Source organism: Rhizophagus irregularis, chromosome 6 (assembly GCF_026210795.1).
Source record: "Rhizophagus irregularis chromosome 6, complete sequence".
Classification (NCBI taxonomy): domain Eukaryota; kingdom Fungi; phylum Glomeromycota; class Glomeromycetes; order Glomerales; family Glomeraceae; genus Rhizophagus; species Rhizophagus irregularis.
Window position 1 is genome coordinate 3,049,602 of NC_089434.1, and position 27,470 is coordinate 3,077,071.

General features: G+C 28.9%; 7 protein-coding genes across 8 annotated transcripts; 2 read left to right on the forward strand and 5 right to left on the reverse strand.

The window, feature by feature from the left end:
- Window positions 1-554: 554 nt before the first annotated feature.
- On the reverse strand, window positions 555-1,818 carry OCT59_026398. Of its 2 annotated transcripts, XM_066143138.1 has the most exons (5): window positions 1,762-1,818; window positions 1,562-1,659; window positions 1,243-1,498; window positions 1,014-1,169; window positions 555-940 (listed from the first exon to the last, which is right to left on the reverse strand). In XM_066143138.1, exons 1-5 carry the CDS (start codon window positions 1,776-1,778, stop codon window positions 742-744), a joined length of 726 nt encoding a protein of 241 aa, XP_065992684.1. In that variant the 5' UTR covers window positions 1,779-1,818; the 3' UTR covers window positions 555-741. The 2 variants fall into 2 exon arrangements, with proteins under 2 accessions (XP_065992684.1, XP_065992685.1); XM_066143139.1 differs by having other exon boundaries at window positions 1,562-1,818.
- Window positions 1,819-2,084: 266 nt separating this feature from the next.
- Window positions 2,085-5,202, forward strand: OCT59_026399 (uncharacterized protein; the record flags this gene model as incomplete). Its single annotated transcript, XM_025313438.2, has 15 exons — window positions 2,085-2,191; window positions 2,284-2,311; window positions 2,460-2,523; window positions 2,596-2,741; window positions 2,822-2,873; window positions 2,958-3,104; window positions 3,193-3,288; window positions 3,358-3,572; window positions 3,649-3,702; window positions 3,801-3,908; window positions 3,986-4,077; window positions 4,146-4,295; window positions 4,370-4,500; window positions 4,572-4,676; window positions 4,741-5,202. The coding sequence occupies 15 exons, from the start codon at window positions 2,085-2,087 to the stop codon at window positions 5,100-5,102; spliced, it is 1,857 nt and encodes a 618-aa protein (XP_025187213.1). The 3' UTR covers window positions 5,103-5,202.
- OCT59_026400 (pre-mRNA-splicing factor cwc22) lies at window positions 5,075-7,717 on the reverse strand (the record flags this gene model as incomplete). Its single annotated transcript, XM_025323233.2, has 6 exons — window positions 5,075-5,678; window positions 5,770-6,255; window positions 6,357-6,661; window positions 6,765-7,161; window positions 7,236-7,469; window positions 7,538-7,717. The coding sequence occupies 6 exons, from the start codon at window positions 7,715-7,717 to the stop codon at window positions 5,559-5,561; spliced, it is 1,722 nt and encodes a 573-aa protein (XP_025187214.1). The 3' UTR covers window positions 5,075-5,558.
- A 728-nt stretch (window positions 7,718-8,445) lies between these two features.
- OCT59_026401 (uncharacterized protein) lies at window positions 8,446-10,295 on the reverse strand. The gene is made up of 4 exons (XM_025313439.2): window positions 9,777-10,295; window positions 9,518-9,594; window positions 9,179-9,421; window positions 8,446-9,071 (listed from the first exon to the last, which is right to left on the reverse strand). The coding sequence occupies exons 1-4, from the start codon at window positions 9,967-9,969 to the stop codon at window positions 8,877-8,879; spliced, it is 708 nt and encodes a 235-aa protein (XP_025187215.1). The 5' UTR covers window positions 9,970-10,295; the 3' UTR covers window positions 8,446-8,876.
- Window positions 10,296-11,568: 1,273 nt separating this feature from the next.
- On the reverse strand, window positions 11,569-13,613 carry OCT59_026402 (uncharacterized protein). The gene is made up of 5 exons (XM_025313440.2): window positions 13,115-13,613; window positions 12,882-13,021; window positions 12,219-12,789; window positions 12,018-12,139; window positions 11,569-11,936 (listed from the first exon to the last, which is right to left on the reverse strand). Exons 1-5 carry the CDS (start codon window positions 13,464-13,466, stop codon window positions 11,622-11,624), a joined length of 1,500 nt encoding a protein of 499 aa, XP_025187216.1. The 5' UTR covers window positions 13,467-13,613; the 3' UTR covers window positions 11,569-11,621.
- Window positions 13,614-13,899: 286 nt separating this feature from the next.
- OCT59_026403 (uncharacterized protein) lies at window positions 13,900-17,420 on the forward strand (the record flags this gene model as incomplete). Its single annotated transcript, XM_025310005.1, has 9 exons — window positions 13,900-14,271; window positions 14,347-15,087; window positions 15,166-15,987; window positions 16,072-16,107; window positions 16,181-16,490; window positions 16,552-16,754; window positions 16,838-16,912; window positions 16,989-17,132; window positions 17,217-17,420. The coding sequence occupies 9 exons, from the start codon at window positions 13,900-13,902 to the stop codon at window positions 17,418-17,420; spliced, it is 2,907 nt and encodes a 968-aa protein (XP_025187217.1).
- Window positions 17,421-17,503: 83 nt separating this feature from the next.
- Window positions 17,504-21,560, reverse strand: OCT59_026404 (uncharacterized protein; the record flags this gene model as incomplete). Its single annotated transcript, XM_025310006.2, has 14 exons — window positions 17,504-18,475; window positions 18,557-19,189; window positions 19,278-19,577; window positions 19,656-19,797; window positions 19,859-19,941; window positions 20,024-20,175; window positions 20,250-20,300; window positions 20,375-20,521; window positions 20,595-20,678; window positions 20,758-20,822; window positions 20,895-21,010; window positions 21,083-21,177; window positions 21,248-21,338; window positions 21,420-21,560. 14 exons carry the CDS (start codon window positions 21,558-21,560, stop codon window positions 17,660-17,662), a joined length of 2,916 nt encoding a protein of 971 aa, XP_025187218.1. The 3' UTR covers window positions 17,504-17,659.
- Window positions 21,561-27,470: the final 5,910 nt, after the last annotated feature.

Consider the following 27,470-nt stretch of genomic DNA (forward strand, 5'->3'; position numbering starts at 1 on the left):
TTTATTAAGTGGTTTAATAAAAAAAAAATATTTTTGCACCATTTTTTATTAATTTTAAATTTACTTTACTATTATTATTTAACTTTTTGTTATAAAATTTATGTTTTAAGTAGAATTAAAATGTAAAATCCTAACTGAAATTTTGCTTTAATACTAATATAGTAATAATTATTACTACTAATATTACTATCATTGTAATTATTAAATATTTAATTATTGAAAGTTGTTTTATTTATTTTATTTTTATAAAAAAAAAAGACTGTAAATAACTTGAAACTAATTACAGTGCTAATAATCTTACAACAAAAGACAAAGACTGAGCTAACCTTTTTTTTGCAGACCATGGATGTCGTTCATGTGAAATAACTCAAGAAAATCTTAATGACATGCAATTTGATATTCAAGCAAGATATTGTCATATTATGGATCTTTATTTTCAAGAAATAACATTACCTATATTTTAAAGAAAAAATTTATTGTTACAAATTATATTAAGAGTATTTATTATTTTAAATTTGGATCAATGAATAATAATTCAAGTCTTAAAAATCCAATTTAAATGCAAAATTTCATAACCATCACACTATCTTTGATTAGGATATAGTCAGTTTATTTGTAATAATATCATTTAATTTATTGAATTCAAATTCCAATTTACAGAAAAAAATTTATAAGATCACAAAATATGATCCAAAAAAAGTTTATCAATTCCAGTTTCATGTTATTGTGAAATCTGAAAAGCTAGGTCAAATAGTCTCGAACTTCCGAAGGACTCAACTTTCTAAATAAGGGTCTTTCCTTTCCTTCTGTAAATCCTGTTGCAGTGCCACCAATGATACCAATCTCAATTGAATTTTCAGTCATTTGTCCTTCAAAACCCTCTTTAAGAGTAAGAATTGAAGTATGAACAGCATCTTCAAGTTCAATATCATCATTATATCTGTTTGGAGACAAATGACATTAGTGACAATTTAATAATAATTTATGTAATTTTTGTAAATTAAATTAATTACCGTTTTTCCAGAAACGTTTTGGCATTAATCATATTCTTCCCAATTGCAGATGCCTTCCATGCCCAATATGATCCTGAAGGATCAACTTGATATAATGCTGGACCAGTTTCATCATAACCAGCAATTAAAAGGGAAACACCAAATGGACGAACACCTCTAAAATGTATTATACAACCAATTAATTAAAAAAAATTCAAATCTAATTCCATTTAATATTTTATTAACTTACCCACTCTGAGTGAATTCTTGCATAACACTGGCAACTTCTTTTACTAAAATTCCTGTTGGAGGATATTCATTATATATTCTTTTATATTTTTGTGCTGCCTTTCTTGCTTTAGATAATAAGATCCTAAAATCAGGGCCCATTCCAGAATAAACCATTCCAATATTTGGGCAAACACTTGCAACTTTTTCAAGAGAAGAATCATCGATAAGTGGTGACGCACTTTTCTTCTCGGTTGCGATAACAATACCGTTGGTTGCTAGTGATATAACTTTAATAAGATAAAACGAACATTTTTAAAAAATTAAAAATTGTCCTTTACCTTTGATGCCGATGCTCGTTACACCTTGAGCAACAGCATTTAATGCATATTCAATTTGAACAAGTTTTCCCGACGGTGAAAAAGTCGTTAAAGAGAAACTAACCAGAAAAAAGAAAATTTTATTCTTTAGTTACTAACGATAGTATTTCGAGTATTTATAAATAAAATAAACAAAGTATAAGTATTAAAGAATATGTCACCTATAACGGTCAGTCATTGTAAATGAACCGAAATGCAAAAAAAAATAAATCGCGCTCGTAAGCAGTATGATTACTATGATGCAATCAAAATCAAGGGTGTTTACATTAACCCCTACAATATAATGTCGATTGATTGAGTATTGCCAGTATTGCCCCGGAATAATTACTATATAAATCAATTTTGATCCGATATAGATTTAGAAATTTAGAAAATATTCTTTTGCTTCGTGGCTACTTCTTTTTATCGAAGTTTTTGCTGTATTAGTGCAGCCTTTAGAGTTTGTTCTCTAAATAGTTTTGTTTCATTATTAAAATCAAGAACAATGAGCAACAATAAAAACGCGTCCGAAATACAAGCTGTTGATACAACAGAAAGAATAACGAAACTTAGGACTTTATTTAAGAAAGAAGAATATAACTTAACTGCGTAGTAAGTAAAATTACGCTTCGTTCCTAATGAGTTTAATTCTTCACGTATGTGAACATTGAACATTCTTTTTATTATTTTTTTCTTTTTTTTAGTGTAATTCCTTCGGAAGACGCTCACCAGGTATGAAGTCTTTGTCGTTAACTCAATTTTCACAACGACATATAAGAATTCTAATTATCAAGTTTTTATCTAATATATAGAGCGTTTAAATTTATTTTTAGAGACATTATACAATTTTTAATTAATAATTTTTTATAATTTTATTCAGAGTGAATATACTGCAGCGTGTGATGCTCGGAGAGCGTTTATTTCTGGTTTTACTGGCTCGGCTGGTCTGTTTAAATTTTTTGAACTGAGTTATTAAAAAATGATGAATAATAACTTCTTATTTAACATTTCAATAGGATTGGCAGTTGTTTCAACAGACGATGCTGCTCTTTTTACAGATGGTCGGTATTTTTTGCAAGCCAATAAACAGCTGGATCACAATTGGACATTAATGAAACAGGGCATACCTGATGTCCCAACTTGGCAAGAGTATTTAGTACAGGTAGTTATCAAAGGTTTTCTGTTATTTAATTCAGAAAACAGCGAAAAATAAATAGGTTTGTTATTTATCTACATTAATAGAATCTTCCTAAAGATTCAAGAATTGGAATTGACCCAACGTTGATCACGGCATGTAAGTTTATTTCATTGTTATTGCAAAATAAGTAAGTATTGCAATTAATTTGTGTTATTCATTATTTATATCATCATATTAAAGGCGATGCAAAAACTTTGAAAGAATCACTTGGGAAAGTTGGATCATCTTTAGTCTCTACCGAAGAGAATTTAGTTGATCTGGTATGGGGAAATGCTAGACCACCTCGTCCATGTAACCCAGCAAATGTTTTACCATCGAAATATACTGGTAAATACGCGTTATAACATGAATATAGGGGTTTAAATTTGTTTGTTATACAGGTTCTGTATGCATTTACTTACATTATATTATAAAGGACGTTCACATGACGATAAAATTGCAAATCTTCGAGAAGAACTTTCCAAAGAGAATTATTATGGGTTTGTCGTGTCTGCTCTTGATGAGATTGCATGTTTGTAGATTATTATTATGTTGTTTATTATTTATACATATAAATTTTAACCTTTCTTTTCGAAATAAGGGCTTTTCAATCTACGTGGATCTGATGTCAAATATAACCCCGTTTTCTTTGCTTATGCTCTTATTACTAAAGACGACATTATTCTTTATATTGATGAAAAAAAATTATCCAATGAAGTCAAGGCGCATTTGGGATCCAGTGTCAAGTTTCGCTCTTATAATGCAGTTTTTGAAGATTTAAGGCATTTAAGTGTCAAATTTAAGAGTGATAATCAGGTTTATTAAATTATATTTATATCGGTATTGGTTTATTTATAGAATTCTAAAATATTATAATATTATATTATATTAGAAACTTCTTATCAGTACACGCACGAGTTATGCTTTGACTTTGGCTGCTGGTGAAGTAGGTATTTTTTTTACAGAGTTTATATAAAAAAAATAATTAATTCTTGTGTTTGAATAATAATTATGCGATTGTGATTAAAATATACCAATTTATAGGATAATACAGAATCAGCTCGTTCGCCTATCCTAGATGCGAAAGCAATTAAAAATGAAGTTGAATTAGAGGGTATGAGACAATGTCATTTAAGAGATGCAGCGGCAGTGGTATATATAACTCGAAAAATGTCTATTTTGTTTATTATAAATTTAATTTATTTATTCGTTTATTTATTTATTTAAAGATTAATTATTTTGCATGGCTTGAACAACAACTTTCCGCCGGAAATGTATTGAATGAAATCGATGGAGCAAATCGGTTGGAAAAATTTAGAGGGTATGATTACATAAATACGAATGCACTATATTAGTGATAATATATATACTGATAAAATTTGATAATAGAGAGCAAGAAGATTTTGTTGGATTATCATTCGACACTATTTCTGCATCTGGCCCTAACGGCGCTATTATACATTATTCACCAGAACCAAAAACCTGTGCCGCCATTGATCCCAATTTGCTTTATTTATGCGATTCCGGTGGTCAATACAAGTAATATCAATTATTATTATTATTATTATATTATTTTAACAAAAAAAAAAATAATTTCATATATATTTTGTTAGAAATGGTACTACCGATGTGACGCGTACTATACACTTTGGTAAACCAACTGAACAAGAAAAACGTGCATTTACACGAGTTCTTCAAGGTCATATTGCAATTGATCGTGCGATATTTCCAAAGGGCACTACAGGTAAATCATATTATTATTGTGTACAATTTTTTTTTTTCTTTTTCCTTGTTTTGAAATATTAAATAATTTAGGATATTTGTTGGATGTTCTCGCGAGAACATCGCTCTGGAAAGATGGGTTGGACTTTCGCCACGGTACAGGACACGGTGTTGGATGTTATTTGAATGTACATGAGGGTAAGGATTTTTTAAGTATATAAAACAAATAAATGGCAGGCGTTTATTATGAATTAATTGTTAGGTCCTCACGGAATCGGAACTCGAATTGTATTCAATGACGTGCCACTTCAAGCGGGTATGACGGTGACCAATGAGCCAGGATATTATGAAGATGGTAAATTTGGTGTCCGAATTGAATCTGTTGTACTAGTTAAAGAGGTGGATACACCTCATAATTTTGGTAATAGGGGTTATTTAGGATTTGAACGTATTACCTTTGTGCCTATTCAGACAAAACTTGTTGATGTTTCTCTTTTGGATCCTATTGAACATAAATGGATTAATGATTATAATGCCGAATGTTTTAAGAAAGTATCTCCTTTCTTAAAACCAGATAGTCTTGGATTTCGATGGTTAGAAAGGGAAACGGCTGCATTAAAATAATTTATTTATTATAAACGCAATAATTTTAGTGTACTATTTTAAATTATTTTATCTTATCTATAAGAAATAAATATAATATATGCTATTTTATCTATATCCCAAAAAAAAAGTTTCATTAGCTTTAAATATATTTTATTGATGTTTTTTTTAATTCATGCCCAACACCCATAGAACAATATGAAAAAAATTTAATGCTATGAAAAAAAAATTTTTTTTTTCATTTTACATTATTAAAGTAAACCAAAACAGGATACGGAAAAATATTGTACGCTTCGATCGAAATTAATTGACAACTTTTAACATGTTCATCTTATATTCTGGTAGGAAAATAATCAAACTCACTCACTTCTTGACCCAATTAAGATCAATCAGATGAATCTGATGATGATGAATCTACAAATTTGATGAACCTTATCCGACTTCATCTTATTATTCTGGTTAGAAAATAATCAGGTATCAATCAGATGAGTCTGATGATGACGAATCTGACGAATCTGACGAATCATCTGAATCATCTGAAGAACTATCACTCTCTACTCGTTTACGTTTTTCTGTTGCAATGAGTTTTTGTGCATTCTATATTTATTGAAAAAAGAAAATTTAAGTTTCAGCATTTGAACAGGTCACATGAATTCGTATCATCATCCATTAAATAAATGATCCTTACCACCAAATGCTCTCTTAAACCCTCAGTTAATTGACCTAATTCAATACTTGTAAAAAAGTTGATTGCAAAACGAGTATTCCGTGGATTATCCTTTGGAAAAAGACCGTCGAAATAATGACACATTGCTTCATCATTTAATCTCACTTTAAGTTTCGGTATACCTAAAGTACCAGTGAGTTCTTCAAATAATATTTTAATAAAAATTCGAGAACTTGATGTGGTTGAATCTTCTGTCAATTTAATTACACTAAAAACTTCCCAAGAAATAGCATCTGATGCTATAAGGTGTCCAAAATATTTTGATACGTTTCTTAACCGATTCGTTTCGTATCGATGAATTGTCTCATAATATTGAACAAAACATTTTTCAAAAGATTTAGCCCAAACCAAATTTATTTTTGCAAGACGTTCACCTGTAAGACCAAAAAACTTTTCATAAGTACGTTCTTGAGAACAACATTCAATTATCATGTTGCAAAGTTCCATCTGAATAAATTATAATAAAGAAACCTTAATAAATAAAATAAATAACGAAAGAAAAATAATAATAAATAGATAAAATAAAATAAAATAAAATAAAACCATACCTCTTGTCCTTCTTGAATATTTAATTTCATAAGTTTGTGACAACATTCTTCAAAGTCAAGACTTGACTTAATAGTTAGATATATCGTTTTACGTAAGGTTATCAAGTTTGTATTTGTATTATCATGAATTTCCATTTTCTTTGCTAATTCCTCTTCGCTCTCATTATCTTCATCTTCGTCATCACTATCATCAGTACCTGATTCTCCATCATCATCATCATCAGAATCTTCACCTAATATTTGTGATTTTATTTCCTTGTATTTTTCTTCATTTTCTAAATAATCAGGATCGAAATTGAAGACACCTAAAAACAATGAAAAAATATCCAATTTTAGTATATTAAAAAATTAAAAAAAAAAATTTTAATTAAGAAAAAAATATACATATGTATATATGTTTATACGTACCAAGAGTTTCTTCAACATCTAATTCATCATCAATTGATATATGATGAGTAATTTGATCATCTTCCTTAACCAAATCTAATTCTGATGGAATTGGTGGATTATCCTTATATTTATCCTTTCTTATTTGAAATAAAACTTCAATCATATATTGAACTCTTTTATCTACATTTGCTTCATGAAGAATAGTTCTAAATCGATCAAATACATCATTATTCGCTTTTGGTGAAACCTCAGCCAAGTGAGCACCACATTCACGCATAAACCCGACAGCAACTTCTACTGAATCACTAGTAGGATGCTCAAGTAAAAGAACTAAAATTTGTAATGCGACAATTTCGTGAGCTACTAGATGATTACATAAATGTGCAATAAAAGAAGTAGTAGCTAAACAAGTTGTCTAAAATTCAAATTAATTAATTAATTAGTCAACATCATTATAAAAAATATAAATTTGGTTCAATAATAAAATACCTTATCGTTACGCCTATATGCTTTACGAAATTGAACAATTAACCTAGTGAGAACTAGTTCACCAATTTGTGGTAACTTTGTGTTTATAATAGCTACCGATGCAGAATAAACGGGTGTAAACGGTAGAGAAGCCGATTGTGCTTTCATGATCGATCTAGCAAAAAGACCTCTTCCACGAATTAAATTTTCATTAAACAACTCAAAAACAATATTTTTTATATTTGAAGTATTGACCTGCGATTTAAATAAAGAAATATTACCTAATAGATCTAAAGGAATAAAATAATAAATAAAAAGAATACCTTGTTAATGAGACCATTAATACTCTTTTTTAGAGCTTCCCAAGTAATTCTTTGATATTCTTTACTAGATTTATCGGTTATCGTTTGTTGCATCTCCCGTAATCGAGCGGGTGGAATATATACACCACCCGCTCTAGTATTAACGAGCACTTTCTGTTCAGTCTCTATAAACGACGACATTTTTTTGATCAGAGTTGAAATTTTTTTTTTTAAAAAAAAATAAGCTCAGTTCATTTATTTATTTAAAAATATTAGCTGTTAGTAAATTTATGATCAGTCATTGTTTGAATACAATTTGTACTAGATCTTGTTGATCATTTGATATTACTGAGCCGCAAATGTATCGTTCTTATACGATCAGGTGCTATGTTCTTATACGACGTATATGTCACATAATATAGGTCGTATAAGATAGTATGTCGTACACGTATAAGAACGTTACATTTGCTACTGAGCCGTTTTTTTTAGTCGCATAAAAAAAATCATAACTTTTTATTTTATTTGATAATTTTTTGTTTGCTTTTTTTGATTTTCTTTTTTTTTTTAAAAAAAAAAAGTTCAAATTTAAAAGTAGAAAAAAAAATTGAATTAAAGAAAAAAAAATAAAGAAAAAAAAGGAAAATTACTTTAAATATAGCAAATTTTTTTTTGTTATAGTTTACAAACGCTATATAAAAAGTAAAAAAAAACTAAATAAAAATAAAATAATTTTTTTTTTTTTTTGAGATCTTCCCGATTTTTTTTGGTTTTCATTGTCTTTTTTTTTATAAAGTTCAAAGTCATTCCCAAAAGTTCAATTTTCCCTTTTATGATTTTGATTGGTAATTAATAAGATTAATACTAAAATAAAAAAAAAGAAAAAAGGGAAAATTGAGGATAGGGAAAGGAAGATCTACTTTTTTTTCAATTTCATAAAAAATGATAAAAAATAAGAAATAAAATATTTTTTTTGAAAAATAAAAAGTATAACATAATATGCAAAATGTTAAATCACATAAATGTTTTTCCTTTTTAAAGAGAAGTAAATTTTGATTGCTACTATACTACATGATCAAAATAATGCTAAAAATAAAAGATAGAATAGAGGCTTTTTTTTTGAGTGCCATGTTTCTTCTTCTTTCTCTCTATAAAGAGAAAAAAAACTGTACAATTATTATTAGGTAATTTTGTTTTTTTTTTTTTGAAAGAAGACATTAAAACATGGCACAAATGAAGAAGAAAAAAATATACAAAGAAAAATTTTTTTTTTTTTTTTTTTGTTAAATTTTGTTCCATAAGGATTTTTTAGTTAAAAATATCTTTTTTTTGTACTGTAAGAAAAATGAGATGCTATAATTGATCATAGTGTTCTTGACCTTCTTGAAGTAGAGGTATAGGTAGTAGCAGCTTTATTATGATAGCCTGTAGTGGTTGACCTTCTTCGTGGTTTACGCTCTTTCGTATCGTCTTTGTCGTATCCAGTAAGATATCGCATATACAAAAATGTTTCTGCAACACCAACGATAACACTTCCGGTAAAAGCGAGCAACACACGCTAATTATTTAAAGAATAGGGGGGTGGACAAAAAAAAAATAAAGATTAGATAATACAATTTAATATGCGAAGAAAAAAAAAGATTTTTTAAGTCAATCTGTAAATACCATTCCCGTATCACCAGTAATTGTTTGAGCTACATGATATACAGCTGCAAAAACGGCGACAACGGTAAACGTGATGTTGACTATGGCAGTAAGCTGGCTGCGAACACTTTGGAATTCTTCGGTATCGAGTAGTTTAAAGGTCTCTACATCATAAGAGGAGGCGACTTTGCCAACCATACGCGCATATTCTTTATTGGCTTGTTCGGCAAGAATTTTTTCTAACCTAGCAACTAATTCTGGACTCTGTGAAAAAATGTGAAAAAAAAAAAAAATTTATTAAATATTAGGTAATTAAATTTAATTTATACAAAGTCAGTTTCATTGAATTTATTTATTTACCTTAACCTTCTCTTTGCGAGGTTCCAAGTACACCCCGCTCCCGGTGAGCAGCTCATGTAGCCAATAGTGTGAAAGGCCTAAAGTGAAAAAAAAGATAAATAAATTAGTAATGTGGTAATGTAACAAGGTTGGCAGATATTAATTATTTATGGTAAGCAACTTCGGTAAAACTCGGGAAAATGATACAAGCTTACATAACATAAATAATAATATAAAGTTATACAATAAAAGTACCGCAGAAAATATATTGATAATTTACCAATTTCTTTACCGAGTTTGCCATCGTGGCTAACCAAGAATTTTGAAACCTCTTTGATAAGGTCGAGAGGAATACAAGAGGAAAGTTTAAGATAATTTTTGAGCCTTTGTTTGGCAGATTCATCAAATTCAGGTGATTGTAAAGCATGGTATATGGCAGTTCGGATACGGTCAGTCAATACGAGTAAAACCATGATTATTTGTGTGATATGAAAGGTATAAAAGGGAAAAAGTGTGTTTCGTTTATTATGTTTTCGTTAAAAAAAGTGATAAATTTTATATCATAAAAATATTTTGTTTAATTATATCGGTTAAAAATAAGAAAAAGAGTAAAGGGTTGGTTTTTTTAAGGTAATTTTTTTTAAAAAAAAAAATATGAGAAAATATCATAAAATAATTTTTTGCAAGTTTAAAAAATTTTTCGTTAACTTAAAAAATTGAAATAGTCTTTGACTTTTAAAAAAAGTCTAAGAGAAGGTAGGAACGTTATAGGAACTGGGGTGTAAAAATCAGTTAACCGAATAAACAAAAGAAGAGAGAAATAGTCGGGTATATATAATTATTTGGAACACTAAAAGCAGCATTATTTTGTGATAATTGATTTGATTGATGAAATGTTATATTGTACAAGCTAGGAACCTTTAGAGAATTACATATAAAAAATTTTTTTTATTGTTTATATTATATGCGCCATGATATGCTTTGATTAACTTGATTGAAATTAGTGGCTATTGTTTGGCGGTTGCCAGGTTCTTATTGATAACGACAATGAATCCCATTTGAAATTTAGATATGTCGGAAAATTTTCCGAATGTTAGATCATGATTGATAGATAAATCCATGTTACCATAAATCCGATCTATAAAAAAATATACAATATTTATGTATATGTATGTACTATATTCTTTATATTTGAATCTAGGAATTAGAAAAAATCTTTTTCGGAATCCTTAAATGGAAATCAAGTGTGAATTGGCGCGTATCGTATTTTTCGCATGGCACCCTAACAAACAAAGTAACACAGACCATTATCGATGATTAAGTGTTTTAAGGGTGTAACATCTTATTGTTGTTACCACATGGAAAACATCTTCTAACATTTTCATGAGTATCTACATTTCCTTCCTATTGTTTTTAATAGCCTGTCACATGAAGATTGAATTTATAGTTTTTGACATATTTTATATATCAAAATTTACTAAAATGACCGGATTTCATCGATCCGATTTTATGGCCTTACCGCAGGTGAGTTTCTCATTTTAAACAGGATTTACTGATAACGCCATTTGTGAGAAATGTTTAATTTTTTTTTTCCAATTTATTCAACAAATTCCAACTTTTCTTTCCGGTAATTCCAATAGATATGCACGGACCATCATAAATCGATTAGTTCAAATGTGAAATTACAAGTTATTAAACTTGTTTTTTTATTGCGAAAAAAATTTTTTTTTTTTTGTGCCAATTCAATTTATATGGGAAATAGGTAATTCAATTATTACTATAAATAATTAAGAAAACTTGTTATTGTTTACATCAATCCTGTATCATCCTGATTTCTATACGCATTGTCCAATTTATTTTACATGTGAAAAGAATTTCAAAAAAAAAAAAATTTTTTTCCTACTTTTTGTGGATGCTTTTTTTAATTTAATGGTTGTACGAAAAAGTTTTTTGTTTTCGAAACAAAAATTCGTTCATTCGTGTAACTTTAAAAAAAATTTTTTTTACACTTATTATTTATTTGTAAATAATTCATTTTTTATTTACAAATAAAAAAAGGGTTTTAATATTTATTATTTTTTTTTATTTATTTAATAGATAACAACAATAAACGCCAAATATTTTTTTATGAGATATTTTGTGTATTCGTTCTAGAATTCTGTAAAAGTTGAGCTGCAAATATTTCCATATTTTTGACAGTTTCACGCCATTGTGATAAAACTTCTATCGTCGTCTTGAGCATATTTTCCGGTGGAATATCTTGTGGCAATACATTAGATGAAAATTCTTGATTTATTTCTTCATAATCATTTAGTACCAATAGAATAACTGTCTTAATAAAATCTCGAAGTTGTGGTACTAATCGCACAACTTTGTTAATTTGTTCTAGAGAAGGAATAACTCGATTCACATCATCTATTTTTAAAATTAACATGATTTCCTAATGAAGTAGGGTAATTAATCATTATTTGTTTTAGATATTCAGATATTATTAATTACCTAATACAAATATTTCGCTTACTTTGACTAAATCAGCCAAGGCTTCTACTTCCAATTCATCAACTTTGGTTAATTGCAATTTGAAATATAATTTATCCCTGAAAATGTTACGTCGCGTTTCTATTGTTTTTGATTCCTTTGTATCTAATAAATTAATTATAAATTTTTAACTTTAAAAAAATGTGTATTATAAATCAATCACATTTTATATATTTCTATATACCCTTAGAAGGACTCTTAGATAATGGTCTTGTGTTTCTTTTGTATGCATGCAATTCCAATTTGAGTCGTTCGTTCTCTTCACGCATAGATTCAAGTTCAAGAGAATTGGTATTGTTTTGACTATCCAACGCCATTTTTAAGCGTTTATTTTCCTCACGTAACTTTTCAAGTTCTTGCCAATTAACGGAATCAAACTTGAAATTTTTATTCTCTTCACGTAAATGATTTAATTCTTTCAAGAAATTATCGGAATAAATTTTTATTTGTTCATTTTCTTTTTGTAATAGATCAACTTCTCTACGAAGATTATCAGAATGAATTTTTAGTTTTTCATTCTCTTCACGCGTTTGTTCTAATTCTTGAATGATGGGATCAAGTTGATTAGCTTGCTTAATTTCTTTTCCTTCTTTTACTGTTTTTTCTACTACTACTACTTCTTCTATTACTTTTTCTTCTATTGCTTCTTTTATTACTTCTTCTACTATTTCTTTTGTTTTATTCTCTATGTTTTCCTTTTCTAACGCAATCCCTTCTTGTGAAATGTTTTTTATGAGATTAGACGATTCATTTGACTAATTAAATTAAAATTGATTAAATTAATAATTATTATTGAAATTTTTTTTTTTTAAAAAAAAAATGTAATAATGCATTAAAAACAATTTACATTTCCTAGAATATTAGAAGAATCATTTGATGATGAACTTTTCGTTTCTCGGTTTTCTAATAATTGTCTCAATTTTGTGTAATTAACTTCATCATCTTCTACAACACTTGCGACAAAATGTGTTACATCTCCTTTTTCAACTAGATATAATATAAATAAATTTTAATATCAGAAATTTTTCACATATATATACATATATAACATATATATATCTATTAAAAAGATTTATTTACTCATGATAGAAGGCATTTCAGTAATAGTTGAATTACTTAATATTGACAAATCATTTTGTGAATATTGTATAGTTTGATCATACTCATTCGCTTTTGCAGGGTGAGCAAAACTTGTTATTTCAACTCCTATATCTCGATAATCGATATTTTCTCTAGATACCACAGTTTTGGCTATAATAGAAGGAATTATATCAGAAACGTTACTAGATTCTTCAAAAGTATAAGTACGATTTGGAACAGGTGAAGAACAAGCTGACGCGTAATTGGAATGATTATCTTCTTGTACCATGTTACCAAGATTAAGATTTTTATTATTTATAACTTCAAAACCACTTTTGATATCTGAAGACATTTTTTTTTTTTTCAAAAAAAAAACTCAAAAATAAAAGAATAATAGTATTATTATATAAAGGAATATAAATGAAATCTTTCTAAAAGGAAATTTGAAATTTGAGTTCTAAGTTTTTAATACAAATGGTTTAAAAATTTATTTTTTTATAAAAGTTGTTTATATACGCGTGTTTCTTTCTTTTATAAACAAGGAGATTTTTAGTTCTGGTGGATTTAATTCGGGCTAAGATAATATGATATTAAAACGAAACTTCCTTTTTTATGTTACAACACGTGACAGCCTCAAATGTACTCTGTACGACTGTACGTAATTCAATTCAATTATATGAAGTCACGTGGGTAGAAAATTTGTTGGTGTTACTGAAAAATTGATCTAATGATCAACACTACAATCTAAAATTTTTTTTTTTAAAAAAAAAAACTCATTTTCCAACATGGGAAAGAAAAAAATAACGAAATTTTCTTCAAAACTTAGGGTTAGCTTTGATGAAAATTCTATTAAAAATTCAAAAACTTCAAAAACTTCAACTACAAATTCTAAAAAACCTCGACCAAAAAATTCTTCAATAAGCAAACAGCAGAAAAAACCTAATAAAATTTTCGGAAATGATATTTTTGAAGTTGAACAAGACGAAACTAAATACGAACGACGTCGTAGAAATATCGATGAAATAGAAAGCTACGAGTATATCGGTGTTGATAAGATTGAAAAAAAGGATGATGAGGAGATTGATAGTGACGAAGCTTTTAATGATTCTGATGAAGAAAGGTTTGAACATTTTATATTTAGAGGATCTATTCAGAAAGTTAGTTTTTATCGCTATTATTTGAGTTGGTTTTTACTATATAGAACACGATTTTAATATTTAAAGATTTTGTAGGACATAAAAAAGCGGTTGGATGAAGAGATCGATTTAAACGAAACTGATGACGACTCCAGTGAGGAGGGTGAATCAGATGAAGGTGATGAATTAGATAAAGAGTATCAGGAAGATGAGAGTGGGATAACAGGAATAAATGTGGAGGGCTTTGTTGGATTTGGTGAATCAGACAGCGATGAAGACGAAACGGATGAGGAAGTTAAAGCTTTGATAGAAAATGAGGAAGATAATGATATGCAAGAAATTGATGATGAAACCAAGGCAGATAATCTGGCTTCTTTTATTGGTTCATTAGATAAAAAAAGGAAAAGAACTCTTGATGATGAAATAAATTCTTTCGAAAAACCAAAAAAGCAATTAAAAGAGCGAACAGAAGCTTATGAAGAATCAGAATATAATTTATCAACTAGAGAGTCTTCAAATGTTAGAAAGAAGATTGATCTGAGTGACCTTCTTGGATCAATTCAAGAAGAAACTGGTTTTAGTGGATTGAAACAAAAATTAGCATCACTGGAAAGTGGTGGTAATAAAGGAACTTATAAGGAACCTTTACCAGCTCCTTTACCTCCCCGAATTCAAGACAGATTGAATAGACAAGTTGCTTACGAAAAGACTAAAAAAGATATTACTAAATGGGAACCAATTGTTAAGCAAAATCGGGAAGCCGAACATTTAAAATTTCCCATCAATGCATCTCTTCCACATAAGCAAACAAATAGTGTTTTGGTTGCCACATTTCAAGTGTGTTAAATTATTTTCATTATTATTTAAACTTTATTTTGTCATTGTTTTATAACTAATTTACTAATCTTTGATTAGCCCTCAACAGGATTTGAAAAAGAAGTAGATTCCGTATTGGTGGAAAGTGGTGTAAAGGAAAAGAATTTACAACAATATGAAGAACTTCAGATGAGTAAATTGTCGGTTGAAGAGGTTGAAAAACGAGTGAAAGAATTGCGTAAAATGCGTGAATTAGCATTTCGCGAAGAGATCAAAGCGAGAAGGATCGCTAAAATTAAAAGTAAGACTTATCGTAAAATCAGAAAGAAGGAAAAAAACAAGTTAAGTCTTAAACAATTGGCCGAACTTGATCCCAAACTTGCTCGTGAAGAACAGTTAAGGCTTGAAACAACACGTGCTCAAGAACGTATGACTTTGAAACATAAGAATACTAGCAAGTGGGCTAAGCAGGCTTTAAAACATGGACATCATAATTTAGAGAGTCGCCAAGCAATTGCTGAGCAACTGCGAAGACACGAGGAATTAAAACGAAAAATTCATGACCTTGGATCTGATGAAGAATTAGATGATTTTTCAAGTGAAAATACTGATGTTGAAAAAGAGGATGATATTGACGCTATCAAAGCAAAAGTATTTGACGAATTGGCACAATTAGAACAGAAAGAAGGTGAAAATGAAGAAGAAATGAAAGGATTATTTGGAATGAAATTTATGCGAATTGCTACAGAAAGAGAAAAACATCGCACCCAAGGAATGATCGATGATTTCATCGAGGATTTGGAAAATGAAGAAAATGAAGAAAATGCAACAAAAGATGAAACTAAAAAAGAAGCGAAAGAGAGTTCAATAACTCACGTTGGAAACAATCCTGGTAGAATGATATTTGGAGGGGACATTGAGGTAAATTAAAACATGTTTCCTTAATACATATTATTTTCCAATTATAAACAATTATATATTAGTATTAAAATTGAATTTATTTAGAAATCAACTTCCGAACACAAAGTTGATATTAAAAAGGTATCTATTTTAATAATCTGAGCTGGAACTATCTAAATGTATATTTATCCGTCCTTTTTTTTTTATTCATAAGTTGTCGAAATCTATTTTTGACCCGAAATCTTCGCTCTCAGAGGAATCGAAAGATGATAGTAGACAGACTGAACCTATTAATGATTATTCTGTGGAAACTAATTCCGAAGAAGAGAATCCGTGGCTCCAAACAGATTCTTCCAGAATAGTATCTTCCAGTAAAAAGAATAATAAAGGCATTATAAAAGAAAACAATAGATCTGATAAGATAGTATCAAAATTGAAAAAATTGAAACAAGGAGACCAATCACAAGATAGTATTGAAATTGATGCAGACAAAGTACTTACAATCGGTTCTGTACAAATGACCGGTAAGTCTTTAATATACACATATTTTTTTTTATTAAGATCTAATTAATTTATTAATTTAAGAGAATAAAAATAATAAAATAGAGGATTCATCAATTTCACGAAATGATAATACTTCAAACGCAAAATCGAAGTTTAAATCTGCGGAAGAAAATTCTGACGATACATTAGACGTTGAAGCAAATTTTGTACATACTAAAGATTCTATAGCATTTTCACAAAGAGAATTAGTTGCTCGTGCATTTGCAAATGATAATGTTGTAGAAGTAAGTAATAATCATAATTTTTAGTTTATCAATCTATTAGGTTTCAACTTTCAATTCAACTTAATTATATTATATATCTTCAGGAATTTGAAGCGGAAAAACAAGCAATTATAGAGGATGATGAGCCAAAAGAACAAGACTTGACGTTACCAGGATGGGTAAGTATTTTAGACATTGACATTTTCTGTTTAATCAATCATAATTATTTACATAATCATGTTTTAAATATTTTAGGGTTCATGGGGTGGCAAAGGAGTGAAGAAGCCAAAAAAGAAGAAACTTGTTTTAGCCAAGCCACTACCCGGAGGTATTGAAGCTTCCAAAAGAAAAGACGTGAAATTGCAACACGTGATTATTAATGAGAAAAGGATTAAGAAGGTAAAAAATTTTTGTATATTATTGAATTTTTGTATATTATTGTTTTCCCAAATTTGATAACCAATCAACACTTTATTCATATAGGCCAAGAAATATCTTTCTACGAATATCCCGCATCCTTTTGAAACCCGTGAACAATATGAACGAAGTCTTCGTACTCCTCTTGGCAAAGAATGGAATACTCAAGAAGTTTTCCAGAAAATAGTAACACCACGAATTATAACTAAAATGGGAACTGTTATCGATCCATTGAATGTACCCTTTCCTACTAGTGATCTTGATGAATAATGATATTTAACGTACAATTTCAACCGATTAGAAATCTTGATTATTTAATTACCAAGTTTTAATTGTTAATAATATAGTGTATTAATTTAATCATTTTAAATGGTTCTATTTATTTGGTATGGTAAATATTTTTTTTTTTGACTTTTTCTAATAATGGAAACGTCTCAAATTCGGCTTGAACAAAAACAGTCTTAGGAAACTATATATTACATAATAAAAATGCTCCATCTGTACATGTTTCACCATAAATCCATTGCTCTTGGTCGATTTCTAACTCTGCTAGTATTAGACTTATTATTATTGTCATTTTTGGATTGTGGTGAAGTAGTTCGTTTTTCTTTTGAATGTATTAAAGATGGAGATGGTATTTCCCATTTCTTAGGTTTTATTGTTTCTATTTGTTTCTCTGAACGATTTTCAATTTTTTTATCATTCACCTCTTCCTTCGCTTTATCTAATGATTTTGTTATTTGATGATGATGAGGATCTTTATCGCGATGATATTTTTCACTTCTATCATTATATCCATCTTCGTCTTCATGACGTTTCTTCTTACTATTTCTACGTCTTTCATCATCCCCGCTCTCTTCACATGATCTTTTGTTAGCTTTTTTCTCGTAACCTTTCGAGTGTTTCTTTTTCCTTTTCCTTTTTTCCGATTTATGTTTCTTAGATGATGAAACATGAGAATGTTTATGATGACTGTGTGAATATTTATGCTCACGACGTGATAAAGATTCGCCGGACTCTACTGATGACGAGCTATCATTTTCACTGGATTTGGTTCGCTTTATAGATGGACCAATTATCGATTCATCATCGAATGACAATGATACTCGAGTCACATGATCTTTCTCTTTTCTTTTAGAATGTAAAGTCTGTGATTGCGATACTTCCGTTGATTCATTAGATTGTACCTTTTCTGCACGATCTGTTTTCTTTTTGAACATTGGTCGAAATGGTGTGCTAACTGCTTCTACAGATTCCGATGAAACAGGCGGTGATTTTTTATCTTCTACCGCACTTATTGTCCCGATAACCATATTTGGTGGTTCCTGATAATAAATTTTAAAAATTAATATTACTTTTGTACTTGCATGATAATTGGTCATTTACATAAAATTTATATTTGCTACCTTATGTTTTGGTGCTGCTTCTTCGTCTTCTGTATCTGATTCGCCAAATATAGATTTAAAAAGTTCCATAGCAGGCCTAGTTTTATGAACATCAACTTCCTTAACATCACCGCTTTCTGTAGATGTATTCAAAGATACGGCCTTATCCTCTTCGGTTTCTTTTTGACTCTTAGAATTAGTAAATCCCATAAAATTTTGCGAATCCTGCTTCTCAAGAATGTCATTCATTGTTTCTTTGCTTAAAATATCTTTTTGCCCTTTTTGAGTTTTTCCAGATTGATTATCATATTTATACTCGGGATGTGGATTCGCAACATTAAACCGCTTACATAAAAGACGACTAGGATAAAAACTTGTTCTAGTTCTTGTAAGAGGACCAAACATATTCATCCTAGCTGCAGTTTCAGCTGAAGATTCAGAAGACTCTAGAGGAACTTGAATTGCCTTGCGAATACCAGTGTCATCTTGATCTATTTGGGTTGGCTGCGCACTATCTTTTTCAGGTTGTCTGAAATCTTCCACAGATTTTGCACTGGTAAAACGAGATGCCATCATTTTTGACATTGGACGGAATATTCTCGCAGACTGCGCAAATTCGTCGAGTTCTTTGATATATTCCTCAACGGTAATCCCCTTAGGATTAAATAAACATATGTATCGTTAATGAATTAATGATACTAGAATTTAATTTCATTTAATATAAATAGTAAAATAATTTTACTTCGGTCTGTTTCAAAGGAATAGTACTCAATTCAGCCTGCACCTCCAAAAAGTGTTTGTATCTTGCTTGCTTTTTCTTATCACTTTCAAAAGGAATAAATCCTTGCAAAGCTGCTAATGCGACGTCTTTATCTACTTTTGGAATTTCTACCTCACTGGGCTGTTTCTTCTTTACTTCACCTGTAGTATCAATCATATAACCAATTAGATTATCCAATCTATCCTTATCCTTTCGGGAGACATAATCAAACACAGAACGTGCTGGTGCACTCAGTGGAGTCTCTCCTAATAGTTCACCACGCTTTAAACGAGACATATTAGTTTTTATTACTTTTATATGAAAGAAGCGTACTGTATTTTACAGTATATATGTGAATACCTGTTCGGCTAATATAGCTAACGTTGTCTGCTTTTGTTTACCCTTTTGAAATAATTCTTGAGTATCTATCTTATTTATTTCTCCGGAAGGATTAAATTCATGCATAGGTACAAATCCTTGTGGAAGGATTGGCGGAGCAAACCTATCAAAAATAAATTCATTATTATATAATAAATATTAAACAAAGCATAAATGAAATTTACCATTTATCAATCGGAACAGGACGTGATGCCAATACAAATCCTTGTAGAGGTAACCTCCCATCATGACATACTCCGTTTGAAAACTAGCATAATTGAGGCGGGAACAAAATTTAGTATTATAGTTCATAAGTTAAAATCTTACAGATTTATGAAACAAAATGCCACCTTTTTTTCTCGATTTTTTTTAGAAGATAAATATTTAGATAATTTTTTTCCTCCCATGACTATTGTATCCTCATCGTCATCAATTAGTGATGTATGAAAATTTGACTTCGAAGTTTCACCATACAGAATTGCGTCGTCATCGTCATCTAATTCTTTTTTTGCAAAAAAAAAAAAATTATTACGTTAGAATAACATGAGATAAATAATATAACTTGAATATCCTTACCTCGCGTATATAATGAATCTTGAAGCTTTTTGTGTTGAAGATAACTGTCACCTAAATGAGGTTAATATGACTGTAGTACATTACATTCTGTTGAATTAGCTGCACTATCGAATACAATTAATTACCTTTAATGTTGCCTGAATGAGGGATAAATTCAGTAGCATTCTTGAAAGGATCAAAATCAAGACCGAAAGTGTCATTTTTTTGGTCAAATTTTATTATTTGAGTATCCTTAGGAGCGAATAAGACACTTTTATCAGATTCAATAAATTCTAGTTAAACAAGTATGAATGTAAGTTCTAAACTTATATTGAGTAAATTTATAAAAATTGTTGATTGCTTTACCTGTATCTTCACTCTGAATCTTTGAAACACGAGGACCAATTCCCTGACCTTCCCGCCAACCCATTGCTTTTAATAATCGAACACCTATTAAAAAAAATGAAATATGTAATCATTCATGTATTTGATGATGAATAAATTCAAAAAATAAAAAACTATATCATACCTACAGGCTCCTTATTAGGTAATACCAAATCATCAATAAATTTGTCTGGTAACGCACCCAACACACTTATAGTAAAACAAAAATATGTATATAAAATACGAAATATTAAAAAAATACTAATTCTTAATTTTAAATACCTGCCGCTTTCTTCCATAGAGCTAGCTAACATACGCTTCCTTTCTAATTCGCGTTCAGTGGAACCAAAGGAATCGAATTCATCAGTGGCAACAAGTTTTTGATTTTGTAACGATTCCTATACATTGAAATACAGTCATTAGTTCTTTAAGTAGACAACAAATAATCGGTATAATGTTTTGATATTTACCTCTAAATCTTCTTCATCCATAAAATCTTCTGGTTTAAAATCTTTACGGTCTGATCTTTTATTTCGTGATGAAACAAATGTTGACGGCGTCCATCCTATAGCAAAGTAATAAGCATATAAATTAATAAGATACAGATAATTGAAACCTAAAACTTTGCGGTATACCTTTTTTAGATCCGACCGTGTTAAAGTAGCCCGCGGACCACCCGCCTTTGAAAGCACCATGAAAACGCCTCAAGCCTTGTTCATCACGAACCTTTAGAAAAAAGAAAAAAATATATATATATAAATGTCAGAATAAGCTTTGAACCATGAATTAAAGTAAAAGAATTTTCACCTCTTGCTTCCAAACAGGTTGAAATTTTCCCTTGTCTTGTTCATCCGTATCAGGAAGTTCTGTTCCATATATAACGAAAGTCTCATTAAAAGCATCGTCATCGTCTTCTATATGTTTAGGTTTCTTTTTATTAAAAGACATTGTTATAATCTTGATCTTTTTAACGGGATAAATTTATAACTGATCGTGACTATATGAATTTTCACCAATATCGTACCACCACCAAATTTTCACCCCACGTGACTTGTGTGTAGCGATCAATTAATTAATAAATTAGTATTTTCATACTTGTTAAATAACTTTAAAATGGTAATATTATAAATATAAAAAATGCTTCTATTATAGAAAAAGAGCACTTACAGTATATGTATAACAAAATTCATATTAAAAATACATGAAAAGGTAAAAAAAGGAAGTATTAATATTTCTTAAATTTTTGTAAAAATTGATATTTACTGTTCTACATTTATTTTAAAGCATAATTAACTAGATAAAATAGGCTAAGTAAAGTTGTTCAGCATATATGGAATTACTTAAATATTAATTTTTATCAAGCTGATTCAAATATTTATAATGTATAAATTTAGTATCTTTTACTAAAAATTATTTCTTTAAAAATAATGTTTGTTTATTTGTCTATTAAATGTATACTATTGTATATGTTTTTAATATATTATATATCTCTATTTTTTTAATTAATTAATAATTTAAATTGGAGAATTGACTGCTACGCTAATCACTTGATTATTTTTCTAGCAGTAGAAGATAGCTGAAAGAAAAACTTGGTTTTTCTTATCTTAAGACCATATAAGATAAAAGTAATTCTTTCAAAATTCATTTAAGCTAAAAATTTCCAGTTTTAAAGAAGCTATATATCAGATATCAGAACTCATTCAGAAGTAATTCTCATTAAAGAAATTTTACTTCTGCAAAATTAAGCTTTTATCATATTTCTAAAAGTCATAATAGTTATATACTAGATGACTTGACTTTAAATATTGCACTTGTGTATAATTGTTTTCCTATTAGTTTTCTTTTCTTTAAAAGGATTAATTAAAATTAAATTTAATAAAGTGAGAAGAATTATTTTCAAATGTATTTATTGTAAGGGCAATAACATATATTAACTAATATTTTAGGAGGTGGAGAACAGGGACGATGATTTTTTGTGATCACAGAATTTCACAGAAAATCACAAAATTTGGCTATAAAAATGTTGATAATTTTCAAGTTTTTGGCCTGATTTAGGATTTGAAATTATTATAATTCCGGCAGACACTAAATTTGGCCAGAATTTACGAATCGTAATGTTGGCCAACCTTGCATAATTCTGGCCAAATCACAAAATTTCACAAAATTTACTTTTATCACACACAAAATTTACTTTATACCGCCACAAAAAATCATCGTCCCTGGTGGAGAAGTAAAAGAAAATCTTAGGTTACACATAATATAAAATATGTGAAATAGTTTTGATTGGTCAGTAAATATTACTATTAAAATAATATTAGCTAATATATGTTACTACTCTAAAAGTAATAAATAATTAATATATTAAAGGGAAAATATTATTTTTCAATTTTTTTTTCCAAAATAAATGTTATAATATATGCAAAAGGGATTCACCTACTACTAAGATATGTCACCGGTAGAAATTTTACTTTCATATGAAACCTTACTTTAGGATTTGCTTAAATTCTATTAATTAATTAAGCTAAAAAAGAAACTGAAAAAATCTACATGATAAAACTTGTAAAATTTTCTTTTATAGTAGGATCTTTAAAGAATTTTATATGTAAACTTTACCTTAAGTCACAGAGTGACTTATCTTAATAGTAGACGGAGTCCTATGCAAAATAAATATTGTACCAATTAAATTCAGATGTCACAAAATCATGTGAGATAAAAAAATTTTATAGCAATACTGGGGTAGTTATGATTATCTTGCTGATCTTGCATCCCTAGAATATAAAGAATACAAATATGAAATTATTAGTAATATTTTATATAGTTATATTATGTTTTTAATTTATTAAATTGTATTATTATTGTATTATTATATATTATCTTTATTAAATATAAATATATTGCAAAATTTTATTGATTTACATTCGATTTGTTAAAATATTTTTTTGTTACTAAATTTATTACAATTGTTATTTCTTTTAAATTTTAATTTGAAATTCATTACCCAATCTTTTAAAATTAATTTTTCTATCAGACTATTCGTATCTAATCAAAAAGTTTAATCAGCACCATCCTATTAAACTTTTGAGAATTTTTCGATTCTGCAATTTGAACTAGAAGCATTTATAAATATCAGTGATAAAGAAAAAGCTCACGAATAGTTTCAAACATTTGAATCTCATTCTAAAATAACTATACCATAAATAAAAGGATATAGAATAAAGAGAAAAAAGGTGCTTTAAGAAAGAAATAACATTGTATACATGGAAATAAAGTTAAAAAAAATAAGGTAATTATGAAACAAAATTTACACAGTTATCATTTAGAATACAAAATATTCATTATAGTGCAAGCATCAAAATTTGGCTAGAAAATTGGCATCTTGAGTCATATAGCTAACCACTAGAAATTAGCATTAGATTTACATACAATCATGTGATAGATTTAGCTGAATCTTTAAGTTTTTGGCATATTAAAGAAGAAGTATGTGAAAGATTTCTAGAGTTGTTTAAAGATGGATATTTATCAGCTTCAGCAATATATACTTATGAAAATGAACTTCACATTACACAGAAAGTGATTAAAAGTTACTTAAAACACTTGCAGATTGAGCTATAAATTTAGACTATAGTTATGTTGTTAAACTTTTCTACAAATACCATAATAATATTTTTAGAAGTCGTAATGGCAAGAAAATATTCGAATGTTTAATAGAAGTAATTGATAATTATAATAGTGCATATGGGCTGATTTGTTTACTCTGCATTAAAAAGAGTTATTGATTGATTTTCACAATTTTTGTTACTCAAAATTGTTTTGTAATACCAAAAAATCATCTGATTGATGATCACTTGACTAAATAATAAGTTAAACAAAAATTTACATTTGTGAAACTTAAATTATTAAATGTAAAAGAACTGTGAAAAAACCCATTTCACTAATAAAAAACCCATTTCTCATATATATGGAATTTTTAATATATATTATTAAAAAGTAAGTATATTTTAATAGAATATAAAGTAAAATAAAAATTTATATAGCCTTAGTAGCTATAAATGTTTATAAAAGTATAATAAAAATATCATATAAAAGATGGTATCATAATAGATATTTTCAAACAATAAAAATAATTATTTTATGTCAAAGTTTGTATTACTATCTTTAAACGTAAATATATCAAGATTCACTGATCCGTTTTCTATAATTCTAGGCTCGTTGAAAAGCCCTTATTCTGGACTTTATAGGCGAAAAAAGAGCTCGCCGATTGAATCATTAGATCTGGAGATATTTACGTTTAAAGTTGAGGTACAAACTTTTTAACATGCTTAAATGCAAATATTTTGGGATCCACAGATCTATTTTGTATAAATTTAGACTCTTTGAAAAGCCCTTGATCTGGTCTATATGAACAAAAAAAGAGCTTACCAATTGGATCACTGGATCTGGAGATATTTACATTTTAAGTTGAGATATAAATTTTTAACATATATAATAAGTGCTAAGAATTATATTAATTTAAAAGAAATATTTACCAAATTATAGTATAATAACATTAAATAAAAATTTTTTAATACTCATTCCCAATTTACTGTATATTATATAGTATTTTGTATAATAAAAATGTAATAAAATTAATATTTTAATTAAAGGTAAACAAATCAGCCTATATGCTTTAGGTAATAGTAGAGTAATTATATAAAAATATAAAGCTCTTCATAAGTCAGCCTATAAACTAAAAGTACTTTAAAATATATTAGCTTGCAAACCTAGCTTGCAAAGAACTTTAATAATATGTAAACTGGAAAGGCATTCATCCTTTGCATTATGACCAGTTTAATATGCCACATTTATGAAAAATTTCCAAGTGCTTAGTAACTTTACTATATAGACTTCTCTACTTCATTTAACTCTTTAAATATCTTAATTATGCTTTTAGGGGATGGCCAGAAATTACGTAATTTGATTTTTGAGTTTTTTACCCCCCCTCCCCCTCTGTCATCATTTCCAAATAAAGAAATCATACAATCACGTGATATGTTAAAAAGGTTTGACGACGTAAATATTTATCTCTCTTATTTATTTTATTGAACGCGTATATTTTATAAATTTAACAGTTTAAATAATGAATTTTATATTTTTGTTTCATAAATTCAATGTATTTTATTTATCATTAAGCATCTGTAATACATGATAATTAAATGTAAAATTTCCTTATTTCTAAAGTTTTACTATTGAATTAATTATGTTTGTAATTTCGTGGCCTACTACTCTACCTCTTTTTGTTGTCTTTTCTTTTTGAAGTTCCTGTGAAGTATTATCATTTGAATTCTCGTTCTCATCATCTTGTGTACTTTCTGCATTATATTCATAATCCTGTTGCAAATATTTGGATGCTTCAATAACAACATTTATTGCTACTCTTTCTACTGGTATTCCCTTTCACCTGAATGAATTGTTTTAGTGTGTTGCTTTAGAAATGCTTTGGATGGGAAATATCTAAAGCATTTTCGACATGTTAAACTGTGATATAAATCTGAAGTGATGCTAGGACAGTGCTCATCATAGCCCGGCAATTTTTCTCCAAAATACTCCAGAGTATGGATTAAATTTAAAAAATGTCCATCATGACCTTGTATAACGGGTGGTAAAAAGCCATTGTTTGCGGATAAAAGATTATGTATCTCCGGTGCACGTGGTTGTGCACAACAGTTTCGGTCTTTGCACTTCCTTATATCAAGAGAATACTTACAAATTTGTGCATGCCGATCAATCCAATCCCACGATCCCTTTTCTATATCTAAAAAATCTGCCCGATCATGATCCTCAACGTATGTGGTAATAACTGGATGCCCATTGATATTATCCCGGCTCCAAAGTTCGCATAAACATTCACCTGCATGTCTAAAATTATTACGTCCGAGATTCCTATCCGTAATTGTAATTTTTCCTTCAACACTTCCAAGATGGTTACCATACGTAAATGCATTTAACTCAACTCCAGCTAATTTTCCAGAAAGTGACGCCATACTCCTCTCTACTGGATTATAAGCTGACTGCCCTGGAGCATGGGTTCGGACCGTAAGATAATCAAGATCAAGTTTCTTAAAAAGTAATAGATATTTTGTGATGTTGGCAAGGAATCGAGGGTTTTCGTCCAGTCCACCATCAGTTAATAAGTACCAAAATGGTTTTACAGTATCTCCATTATGTGTAAACTCACGAAAATTTTCTTCTTTTGTTATTGACATGAGATCCACCATATGAGTTTCGCAAGACGTGCTTAAGAAATATTCCGGGCGAATAAAAATTCGCACTTTACCAGAGCGTAATGAATCGTTCGTATCGGAAGGATTTATCAACAGATAGACAGACGGAACTAATTTGTGCTTTGCGGCTTTAGGAAAGTCATGATCAGGAACGGATACCGGCTCATTCGTTGTTTGTATGGTCTTGAATGTCCTTCCAACAGCAGCCATTCCAAGTGGAACCTATCGAAACTTAAATTAGAATTTAAAATAATAAAATTAAAAGAGAAAATTTAAAAAAATATTTAAATACCTTAGCTTTATCATCTTGCGAAATTATTAAAACGTCTTGAGGAAAAGCCGTTGCAAACGACTTCACGCCTTTGACTGATGCCAGGCAGTAATGTTCGTCAACATGGCTATTCATTTCGTCTCTTCTAACAGCTGCAAAACGAATCTGCGCGGGATGATGATGGCGCTGTGCCTCTTTCGATCCTGGATGTTTGGGTTGCATATAATTTTGCAACGTGGATTTAGCCATATAAATACCATAATCTTCGTCCATTTTTTCGCGAAAGTGCTTGATTGTACGCACTTTAATTATTTCTTTGCGTCGTTT